General features: G+C 38.8%; 1 protein-coding gene across 2 annotated transcripts in view; it reads right to left on the reverse strand.

Moving 5' to 3' along the window:
- Positions 1–5732: 5732 nt before the first annotated feature.
- Positions 5733–12569, reverse strand: part of LIMK1 (LIM domain kinase 1) — a 37755-nt gene continuing 30918 nt past the window's right edge. For both annotated transcript variants that reach the window (XM_053457243.1, XM_053457244.1), the window contains 11 exons: positions 12381–12486; positions 12161–12285; positions 10482–10665; positions 10300–10386; positions 9402–9533; positions 9027–9086; positions 8812–8877; positions 8412–8547; positions 7838–7893; positions 7508–7665; positions 5733–7053 (listed from right to left, as the gene is read on the reverse strand). In XM_053457243.1, coding sequence (XP_053313218.1) covers positions 6891–7053; positions 7508–7665; positions 7838–7893; positions 8412–8547; positions 8812–8877; positions 9027–9086; positions 9402–9533; positions 10300–10386; positions 10482–10665; positions 12161–12285; positions 12381–12486 — 1273 coding nt within the window. In that variant the 3' untranslated portion in view covers positions 5733–6890. The remainder of the gene's footprint in view (positions 7054–7507; positions 7666–7837; positions 7894–8411; positions 8548–8811; positions 8878–9026; positions 9087–9401; positions 9534–10299; positions 10387–10481; positions 10666–12160; positions 12286–12380; positions 12487–12569) is intronic.

A 12569-nucleotide genomic window follows, 5' to 3' on the forward strand; every position in this document is an offset into this window, starting at 1 on the left:
AGACACCTTTGTTGGGGTGCGTGACTGGAGGAGAGGAGGGTGGGACTGCAGGTAGGTTGGGGCAGGGATGTAGACCAGAGTGGAGCTACTCTTCCAAATACCCTAAGAGCCACCTTGTAGTGCTCGGCTGCAGAGCATTCCATGGACACCACATGGCATGGAAGCTCTTGATGGGTGTCTCCGCTGTAACAGCACAAATCTCCCCAACCAGCTCATTAAAATCAATGGGAGTGCCCAATGCGGGGGCACGTATAGGGTCTATGACACTTTATATTGAGGACTGTTGGCTGGTAAATGACAGGGCTGTATACATCAGGTTAGCATCGACAAAAAACAGGTTTATTTTTTGTTCTGCTTTTATCTCTTTTTGTTCCAATAAACCCCCTTTATCTGAAGACCTGGAGGCTGCCATTGTTATCAGTTGAGATATTTTGGGTGATAATCCCTTCTCAAGCACCGTACTGAGCAGATGCTTTATGACAATGCTAATGATGTATGTTTCTCCATAGACTTTCATTAGTAACAGCGTCAGACTAAGTCATTCCCATAGACAGTGTGATCAGGTGGGCAGGGATAACAGAGTTAGGACATATACAAATATATACAAGTGGCATACTAATGTTCCCTTCCTTGTACTGGAGTGTGTTTCCCCTTCCCTACTGCCACTCAAAGAACAGATGTTCAGGGCAAGGGTCATACATTGGTACTATTTGTATACAAAGTTATGGGAGCTGTAGTCACCGGTGGGTCTTGAACTGTGAGTGCCTTGGTATTTGTTGGTGATGAGATGTGGGGGCTAATTGTACCAGTACATGGTGAGGTACGGGTACCAGCATACCGGGAAATCTCTGGCTTCAGTAACCTGTGAAAGGTGGGTAAGAGGTACCACTGGTCCCGCTGAGATCGCAGGACACACTCCATTTTTGGAAGTTCTCAGGTATGGGCACCAGCTGTACATTCAATACATTTGGGTCACAAGGTTTTTGTATCAGGGATAAAATGAGAAGGACTAAGTGATGTACCATAAACATGTAGCGTGACCATGATACCGTGTTACAGCGTGTGTGGAAATACATGTAGATTTTCAGTAGGGGGTCTACTGAAGTACAGACAGACCTGTTTATTAATAGGAGGATTGGAGTTGTATTGGAGTTAGATTTCTGTAGCATCTGGAGTAGTAGTGGTTACCCGTCTATGCCTGATGGTGCTGGCAGAAAACCTAAATGAACAGGGATGCATTCTTTCCATGTGTATATAATATAAAAATGCTGGTAGCCTCTATAATTATGTTTTTATGTTTATTGTCTTTTTATGTTCCAAACTTTATTCACTACAACAGAGGGATTCCACATGATGCTCCAAAAAGAAAATCTAGTTTTAGTTAAAGCAGCTGACCTGAAAGAGGCAGTTTGTAAAAATCTGAAAATAGATAAATATTGCGGATATAAATGACAATCCTGGTGTAAATGTATAAAGGAGCCCAAGCTATAGACTTTTCAGAAGCTCATTTTAATGATCCCTGCATGCCTTTAGGTAGTAGGTAGAGGTTGATGCTCTCTCCTTGTGCTGGGGTAACGAGTCAAGAGGTACCTTCCAAAATGCTGTGTAGCAACAAACCCAAAGTCTGACCGAATATAATTTAATTCCCCAAACTGGCAATGCGCCTCTTTGGCTTCCCCTGCTCTTTGGAGAGCCTCAAATATTACACGATTTGATTTACTTCCAAAAACTGTAAGTCTGTAAAGGACAAAACGATATGCTTGTTTATTCCAATCACCTTGAAGATGCAGGGAAGGCATTACAAATTAAACAAAGGTGGATCCAGTATACATTCTGGCCCTGTGAAGTTTTGCTTGGTTAGATATGGGAACCAGACCAGTGTATATAGGCAAAGAATGCCATGAAGGCGAATTCTGGCCAAAATTTCTTCCATGCCATCCCCAAGCAGTTTCTTGGCTCTGGAGTTCTGGAAGATCTATTAGCTAGGCCACATAGAATATGCACCATTACAAGTCAGGTTAAAAATGTTGCCAAAAATCATAGAGCCGTGTAGCTGAGGCATGAATACACTAAGGTATTAATATTATGTATTGTTTTATATCTCATGCCATCATTATTGGGGAAACAAGAGATAACTACTCATGTCAGACACGTACGTTGCGTGTATTTGTTGGAGTTTAGTTATTATTTTCCCTTAATATGTTAGTTTCTACCTAATGAAATGGTGAATATTACACTTTATTGATTATGCGATGGTGTCACAATGAAATTCTCTCTCTTTCTATATATAGTATAGTAAAATCAAGACGTGATCCAGTTCATTCATTTCTGCAATGTAAAGCACGGTTTATGAGGTGTTTATTTTTTATTTTTTTTAAATTAAAAGTAATTCTTGATTAGGGTTGGATGTAGACAGTAAAGTTGGAGTCTTTAGTTGAAGTTGAAGCCTTTTATTGGGCCAACAAAATAAATAAAAAAATTATATAAGCTTTCGGGACCTGAGGTCTTTTCTTCATATGAAATTATATAAATTCGCACCTGCCCATCTTTTACGAAAGGCTTGCTCTTTATGATTGCATGCTTAGTGGATAATGAACACATCTTCTTCCATTACAGTTTCCAATGTATTCTTATTCATTGGGTCTAAATGTGTTAAACCCCAACATACAAACTCAAAGTCAAAAGTCCTATATAATAATAACACAAACACTGAAATTAACAGGACAACTTTTATTTATTTGAGAACTATTTGTTTTGCAGCAAAGCAAGAAAACAGTTCAATGTTGCCCCCCCCAAAAAAACGGCAGATTTTGTGTCACACTAAGTTTGTTTTCCCCACTTTTCCTCTATGCAAAGGTGCCAAAGGTTTAAGTAGAACATTTCAGTTTTCCAGATTGAGTCTTACATGCCAACTTCACAACATTCTGAAGGCAAACTGCAATATATGGCCAATATGGTTTAAATATCTTATAACCTCTATGCTAATAAAATGATTATCAACCAAGCTCATATTGTCACTGTCCATTAAACCATTTAAAGAGGACTATTTGGATGAGATAAGGAAAATATTACGTGTTCAGTGCAAATCGACTTCAAAAGGGAACTGGTCTGAGATGACACGATTAATATGTTGTATTGTTTAGGATCAGAAATTCCCTTTGAGAGTGAGGGGTTGTTGCACGTCACTACAAAACATCCCTACTTCATACTGTGCCAAAGTCTGTATTATTAATATGAACTGAGCTCCCCATACCTATCAGTTGTGATAACAGGGTTTATGCTAAAAAAAAGTCATCCTGGTCTAAAGTAACAAGTTGCAAAAGTGGTCTCGTTATTCCATAAAACAATCCACGAGGAGGGGGCAGTTCAGTTGACATCAACACGGGCTTTGACACGTTTGAGTTTTCATTGATTACAAAGGCTTTCAAAACCCCTGTCCTACTTTTACAGTGACACTGGTGTGGAAAAGCCATCTGTAAGAGTTTACATTTTAAACACCATAGAAGTTACATTTAGCAATAGTGACAACCTCGACAAACAAGACATTTTTCTTTAGTTGTGAAGAGGTTAAAAGCAGATACTTGGACAGATGCATACATATCGTCGGCAGAATGCACACTACAGTGTTTGCCAACTAACAACTGCACTTCTACCTGTATAATATGGGATGCAGTTTGGGTTGATCTTTAAAATATTTGTGTATTTACATTAGTCTTATACTGCTGCCTGTCTCCTCATCCAATGTCCTGTTTAATGAAACAGTCTAGCCTCAAAGTTGTATTTTCCTTTTTTTAACGTATGTCAGAGTTCATTTTGCATTTTACAGCATTCAAATTGGAGCATGCATTGTTTAGTCGATAGAGTTAGAAAATCAAACTTCCGTTTCCTCCGGCTAGCCTTACTAAAACTAGGAAGCATTTGTATGTAAAGCTCTTGGCCATGGCCAGTAACATTGCCATTGACGTCCCTGAAGCAGCAGACAATTGCATGCATGCATGCTAGCAAAATAGGAGATAACATACGTGTGATTAGCCACTGCTAATAGGTGTTTTACTAAGCATGTGTAAAAAGCATACTGAAGTATGCTCCATGCTTTCAGCACTGGCAGCTGGGGGAGGAGTTAAATAAAACAGAAGTCTCATATTCTAACTCCAATAAGTAAAGAATGCATGCAAGAAAATACACTAGAGTCCAAGCGAATAGGCTATAGCGCTCCTTTAATATTTCACTATGATCAACAGATACAGCATTTTTTGTGAACATCGTATTACCATTTGTTGAAAGGAGGGGCGCACAAAATAGCTTCACCCCAAGAAAGACTTCACTAGTCACTTTAGCACAGAAAATGTGAAGAGATGTGATTGTCCTTGTAAGTGATTGAGATGTTTTCAGGTCTGCCATATGTTGTGCTATGATTTACTACGTGTGTGAAATCGGAGTACATGTCAATATGCAACTCAGAGCCCAGCAAATACGGCTACAGAATCAATGCACTGATTCCGCAAGCCAGTAACATTCAAAGTCAACTGATATATAGAAATATAGGATCGGTCAAAGTCTGGCCAAAAAATAGATTTTAAAAGAGAAAATGGCTTAGATCTCCATCTAAGAAAAAACTGCATCTGTTAAAACTAAGATCTCTTACATTACGTACGACAATATAAGGCCAACTTGAAAAGAATCATTCTCAGAAACTTCTAGGAACTAAGGTGCAAAATTGCTGCATTAACTGTGTGAGTGCCAAAGGGATATGTGACATTGTATGGCATGAAAACCCCTTTAGGACTCACTCTTTAGCAAAGAGTGTTTCAGGTGAACATGGATTTCCACGGTTGCAGTAGGTAAACCAAGAATTAGCATGAAGTGCACTTTGATGACATGAATTTTAGCAAAAAGTCTAACTAAGTCTTCCTAAAAATAAAGACTTCAAATTAACCTGCAAGACACACTAATCAATTTTAATTAGATAGAAGCAACTAAAGTTAAGTTGCACAGCCCCTCAAATGGAAAGTCTTAAACTATGGGTTTTATTCACAAAAGTTGTGAATATATTGAGGCGAGAAGAAACATCTAATTTTGTCAGTCTGACAACAAATTGCATTCTTGGCTAGTTTCTCTTAAAAGCAGGGTTGAGCTCACTCTGCCTACTGCATAATTAAAATGTAAGATCATTTCATAAATTTATCAATGAAATATGGATGGCTAATTTGGAACATAGGCCATGTCACCTAAACTCAGTTATAATAATATGTGTGTCATGAAAGCAAGAAAAGTCTAATTGAATGGGTTGTACAGGTCCTCGTAGAACTGACTGTAGAACCCACTGAACTACGCATTATACAAAGCTGGCTTCTGCCATTCTTTGCAGAGCTTAAGCAGGCTTAGCTAGGCCCATCCTGACGTATAACATATGCAATAACAGTGTTAAAGTTCAAAGCATAGACAATGTTACATAGCTTTGTACAATGGCGGTGCCAGGATTATATTGTATAAATATAAAACCTGTACATTTGCAAAGGAGTTGCCCTTACTTGATGAAGTTAATGCATATTTCAATGCATTTATTGTTTTGGAACAAAAGTGTGTTAATTTCATAACTGGCAATTAGAACAGTTTGGACCCAGGCTTCTCAAATCTTTAGCCTGTTTCATGTATAGAAATAACATCGGTTTCTATATATTTAAGCCCGGCTCCTAAGATTCTGCACACATTTCTCAACCCCTTGGGTAAAGAGAGCAGCAACTATAATCCAAGGCACCCTGTTAATTGCCTGTCATGATATTGGTTTGCAGTAGGTCTGAGATGTGGGAGAAAAAAACTCAGTCCTAGGCTTACCAAAATAGCCAGGAACACCCATAGAAGCCTCAGATCCATTTAGTGAGACTTTATTTAACACCGAACCATATCTATGAAGAGCAAATCTGGTGCAAAGTGTTCAATATGGAGCAAACAATGGAAACATTACTTGGTATCCATGGTGATTGCTCAACATTCAACAATTTGAACTCTCCTCCAGAGCTGCTATTCTCCAGATGGCCTGTGCTTTCATCGTAGCTGTTACACATAAATGTAAATGGAAATAAGGCAACAATGTAATAAGTTTTTTTCCTTCTCTTTTACATATACAGGTTTCGCCAAAGTGACAAATGTCAGCTTAAGAAATTTTAGTAATTTAAAATGCTGGTGGTTTTAAAAGCTGAAAACCTATTTTTAAGTGCTGTGTTGGCATCACATTAAATGTGTGGGGAAGACTCAGGGTGTGATGGTGATCTTTCATATAATGTAAGACACAAACGTCCTGCTTGGCTTCAATGATATTCTCTCTCCCGGTGCATTGTGACCCTGAGCAACCATAGTGCACTGCATGGGTAGGGAAAAGATGAAGCTCTTCTTGGCAACAAGAACAAGGTCGGCACAGGTGAGTCTACATTTTTACAGACATTGGAGAGGCTATGTACAGAAAGCTATGCACATTCTAAATATACATACATAAATTTACACAAGGTGCACAATGCTCCTTTCCACAAAGTGTCAATAGTATGAGCCGCCATGCAGGGTAGGATGTGATGAAATGGCGCCTTTCTAGACCACTTGATGTTACTTGTTCGCTGAAAACATTGGACAGTGCTATGATGACAATCAAAAACCTACTTCATCCGGACCAGGATGAACCAACAGAACATGGCACTGAACAAGAACATTGTTTCTTTGGAATTCCCAACTACTTCCAAGTGCCCTCTGTGGGCATGTGAGCTCTAACTCAATAGGGTCCCCTTTGTGTTATTTGGAAGTATGGGCTGAAAAACACTCTATGCAAGGTAAGCAGTGTAAACCCCAAACACACACTGGGGTGTCTTTTTAAAATATTTGGGAGAACATTCTCACTGAGGTTACTCAGGGATTTCAGGGTGCACATGCAGGGTGCTTTCGCCCCTCCTGTAAAGCTCCCAGAAGTTCTTTTCTAGCTGCTCGAGGTGTGAACACAGGGGCAGCTGCATGTTCAAGTGTTTCAGGAGAGAATCCAACCACAAGTGGAGCTGTGAGAAGCTTGGTCTGCAAAACATAAAATGATAAAAGTGTATTAACATTTCTGGTCCACAGAGATATATTATTTGTGTTGGGCACTGCTCTAGGCCAGACCCAGGGCCATTTCTACTGAACACTTGGGGAGATAGAGATCTCTAATGTAATCAGCCCACTGAGCAGAGTCCTGCTCCATAGAGCATTATGCCACTGGTCTTGCGCCAGAGGAGCTGCCGACTCCTGGACCTGCCATCCTTGGCCAGCTAGGTTTAGGCCAGAATATGCCACTACTGTGGACTAATGGCGTTAGGACGGGACCCTTTTTGTAATGACAAAAGGAATCAAGAGAAATGGCCAGTAACAGTATAGAGAATCAACTCGAACTGTTTGCACATTAAGTCTTACTGCTGAGAGCTGGAATAATGGCAGTATTTATACAGTGGAAAGGATGCAGCAGGTCACAATTCAGGATTTAAAAATGTACCGTTTCTCAGGATCCAGGTCACAGCACAGAACTGCACTGGGGAAAAATCCGGGTGGGCATGTTGGTGGGCAAAATCTGTCCAGGAATACACGAACATTTAGCCCAAAATCCACTGTGCGGGGTAGATAATCAGGGTCGGCACTCACGCATCCAATTATCTATAAGGCAAAAAACACACATTACAGATGAAGCCTGAATGTTTATTTATAGTAAAAGCATGGGAGTTTAAGAAATCATAAAAAAACAGAAATGATGCTTTGCACACATTAAATAAAAGATTAAAATATGAATTGCAATACAGATAGTCAGAGCAGAAAAAAGAATAAATACCTCGCACACCACTATTCCAAAGGAGAAGACATCCACCGACTCATCGTAACTTCTCCCTAGGAAAGTATCAGAGGAAAAGGAATTTAAGTTACTTAGAACCCAGTATTGTACACATTCAGTACAGAAAAAAATATTTCCTGTGTTTAAAAAGGTAGCGAGTGCAGCTCGGGTCCTTAATACCACTTTTGGGATCAGAAGCTGATTTACCTGAAGGCAGAGGGGTTTTGTTTCCATTGGAATTTTGTTATAATGTAATGTATGTATCATTTTATGTAATTTAATAGTTTAACCCCTTAACGACAACAGGTTATCCTTAAACCCATTAATGACAATCCATTGTGAGCCCGTGCATGAACAGGCTTTGTTGTGAAGGGGTTAACCAAATGCTTGACTAGTACTTTATTTACTTGGTTTATATGCTTAGCAACTGTGCATATGATTGTTGATAAAAAAAGCCCAAAACCTGAAGCCTTTATGATTCTTAATTCTACAAGAAGACTCTGCTGAAACTCACAGAGCATTTCTACATTTACCTCCCAGCCCTCACAAAGCTCAAAGTGCTGCCATTTCTCACCATTTATCATCTCTGGTGCCATCCAGTATGGATTCCCAACAACAGTGTAGCGTTTCCTCCTGTCTTTACGTAGGTCGCGAGTTTCTTCTGTAATCAACCGTGCCAAGCCAAAATCAGCTACCACCAAACTCCCATCCTATGACACAAACAACAGCTGATTAAGAAGCAAGATCCTCAGACTTTCACAACTGGCAACAACTGACGCTTATAGACAACAAGCCTGCTGAAACTGAAACATTCCTTGATTTAAACTTTGAAGAAACAGCGCACTTTGCCCTGGCAAGTAAACGCCTATAACCCATTTTTTCCATTGGCATCTAATTTATAACGTGAACTATGATTTGTATGGTATATCTAGTGACTGCATAAGTGGAATAAGTCCACGATTATATAAGATTACCTCTCGCACAAGACAGTTGTGTGAATTCAAGTCCCGGTGGATTATACTCATAGAATGAAGATATGTCTGTGGAGGAAGAAAGACAACTATGTTAACTACAAGAATTCAAAGTATCAAAAGATCCAACGATTAGGACTAAAAATCATAACTGAAGAGCTAACAGAAGACGAAGATGGTCTGTTTTTTGGAACCAGAAATTAACGAACAAATCTCACCATTCCAGCAGCTATGTCTCTGGCAAAACGGACCCTCTGGTTCCAAGGATACTCTGCATCCTGCAAAGAGTTGTGTACAAGTTCATCAGCTAATAATAATAAAAAATGATAAAAAGATGACCTAAAAATGTTAAATCACCATCTTTGCTCAGTGGTATACTATGTTGAGGATTCAAATCAAATGTAATCTTTAGAAAGGAACTAATGATACATCTGTCAGAGTCAATGGCTTTATAAGTTATTAGACCAGAGTGTTTTCCTTCAAGGACACCATGTGAGTTATAGCTGGATAACAACACTTTTTATCACTGACCTTATATGAAAAATGCTTAAAAAGAAAAAAAAAAAAAAAGATACACAACATACTAAACTCACCATATTCTTTATGGCGGTACGCAGGGTTCCACCTGGGATGTATTCAGTGATAAAGTTCAGTCTTTTGTCCTTATAGAGCACCCCAATAAATCTTAGTACGTTTGGATGTTCCAAACATCTCATCACCTTCACCTGGAAAACAGATATCGCTGGTGACTCAACATTCTGAGCTCATTCAAGGGGTAAAATCTGGTCAGGGCTACCATTGTGAAGTTGGCACCTTTCCTGCAGGGGCCCCGGTGAAGAGGGTGTCGTGAGCCACCCAGCACGGTAACATATCGTGCATTACATGACCCAGCAGGAAAGCGTAAGGTGCCAGATTCACAATGGAAGAAGATAGGCAGCGGAGAGGCAGGTCTCTATGAGGTGGTGGTCGGGGGGGAGTAATGTATGTATGAGTATACAAGTGTATATTGTATTTTTTATGTAGTATTTTACTGGGGCTAATATATCAAAATAAAAACATGATTGTGGAAGAAAAAAAGTTGGCTCTTCATTTTTGTCTGGCTCCTAGATCCAAACCAAATTTGTCGACCCCTGCGTTATGTTATGTTATGTGAAAAGACCCAAACACGTTCAGCTGGTAAATTAGAAAATTGTCTCCTACTAACACCCCAGCCAGTGCCTGAGATGATTGTTTCAGTTTGTCTGAAGAAGAGATCTCAGGTCCTGAACGCTTTACATAAAAAGTGTAAAGGACTCCATTTTCTCTTATTTCACTATTATGGCTATATTCAGTTTTCCTCTCATGAAGCATTAAGATACTTGGAGTTGCCCATAAAAGCTCACCTTAAAAAGTAGGGTTTTTCCTCTAATTTAAGCACAAGAGGCTCTTAATTAACCTGTCTGATAGACAGCAAATACCTACTTGGGAATAGGCACACATAACTCCACTCACCTCTTTTAGAAATGTTCTTTGAGTTTCTTCATCAAACCTAATTAATTCCTTCATCACCATCACTTCACCAGTCACACGATGAGTAACCTAAAAATACCATGCAGACTGTAAGGTTAACCAGAACAAGCAATGGCATTCTTAAGATTAAGGAATATTGTTTACATTCATTTTAAGATACTAACCTTTATCGCTTGACCAAAGCAGCCTCTACCCAGCACCTCCCCAGGGATAAGGTCAGACGGCCGGAAGATTCGATGGGAACCAGTGACACCACGGACAGATTCAGAGCGGGACATGTCCCTGCGCGTGCAGGCAGGGGACCCCACACAACTAGATCCAGGGGACCGATCTATACTGCAACTGCGCCTTAAAGAGAGAAGGAGAAGACACATCAACCCAGGCTGCCATGCCTATGTTACAACTCAACAACTGCATCTAGAACTGCGCCTCTGTTAAAATATATCTGGCTGCTAAGCAATTGGTTATATTAAATTGACATTTACATATTACAATTACATTTAAAAAAATGTAGCCTTGCTTAAGGTATGTGGATAATGCTACATTTAAAGAACCTTAGTACTGAAGACATTTTAAACTTCATTAGAATCACTACTGTTCTAAAGCACACAAAACAACAGTGTAATGGATATATAAGAGGGTACCTGTGATTTAAATATAATTAATCATTAAACAGTATTCAAGAGATGTGTTTACAAATAATAAAGATTATAACACCACACTTGTTATTCTGTTAATATTTACTGTTATTGTATATTAGCAATCAGTTAATTAATCAGACGAAGCAATAAAATCATTTAACACACAGATTTTTGGGTGTGTTGGTTATTGCAATTTCAGATGTCAGGCTAACGTTTTAACATGCAAACCATATATAACTTATTCTTGATTTTGAAGTTGCCATGCTACACAGCAATCAGTGTTCAAAACCGTGACTAATGAATCTTTCATTGGGTATATACTGATTAAAGTCAGAAGCAGAATTCATGCATGAATATTACCAGTTTTTTTGTGGTATGCAATCAAGAGCACACTACAGTCTTATATACCCCTTTAGCAGCCAGATACTCTATACATGAGGTTATGTAAAATAAACTATCAGTTAATATTATATAGGGGCATATAGAGGTTTTATTTTTTTCTTATAAGACGCTTCTCAAACCCCAAGAATATTTGCTTTATGTGAGTGAATGTTTTATTAGATTGTATACACTTTTTCTACCATTATAACTTCTTAATTTTCGTTATTGTTTTAATTTTAATATAAATTATAATCTGAAGTCTACAAAGACTATGAACCTCCTTATGACTTAATATTACCTCATAAATTAATGTGCATAGTACTGGCACCTGTGTGAAACTGCACACCATTATTCTTACATTCTAGGAAATGTTATATTTTTTACCCAATAAACCAAATAATGGTTTAGTTCAGATGTAATATTTGCAGCTACTGAGGGGAAATAAGTAGAAAATTTTACTTAATTTACTTAATTTTACTTACTAATAATACTTTATCCCAATTTTGGGATGATTGTGTTCCAGTTTTTTTTTTTATTTTCCCACTAGGCCAACATGAATTTTACTTAAGGTGGACAAGTCAGCCATATTGATACCATATACCATACTGGGATAAACCAGACCCATCTGAAGACACCAGAACAAATGACAGAAGGAGAAGAAGCACTTAAACATATTGGGTCCTGTGTCACATTACTACAGATGAGCTGGGCCAATGCAGATGTTGAGCTTGAGACTTGCACATCTCTAGTTCTACTGCATGGCATGGTCATATCTACTATCATAACAATAAAATCAACACAGAGTCAGAAAGTAGGCTTACGTGACAGGCTTCTGCCGTCTGACTGCAGTCTCTGTGCAGCTGGTGGGCAGTGGGGTTGTCTCATGTGGGTCATGCTCTATAGTAAGCTGTAAGAGGCGGCTTGTCTCCTGTAATAAGACATCAATCTAAAAGAGAAAACAGGAAGTTTAACAAGAACGCAACCAGAAAGTGAGTAAAAGACAGAAAAAAAAGTGTATAAATAAAAAATAAAAAAATATACCTCATCCAAGGGAACACTGCGGATGGGAGTGCCATTAATTTCCAGGATTCGGTCTCCAACATGGATGGAGCCTTGGATATCAGGACTTAAGCAACCGGCATCCAGTCTGTCATAAGAAGCAAGGGTTAAAAATAAAAAGATAGATAAAATATGTACCTGTGTTGCAGGAGCTTTGTCTAGCAATATAAT

The sequence above is a fragment of the Spea bombifrons genome, chromosome 2 (genome assembly GCF_027358695.1).
Source record: "Spea bombifrons isolate aSpeBom1 chromosome 2, aSpeBom1.2.pri, whole genome shotgun sequence".
Taxonomy (NCBI): Eukaryota; Metazoa; Chordata; class Amphibia; order Anura; family Pelobatidae; genus Spea; species Spea bombifrons.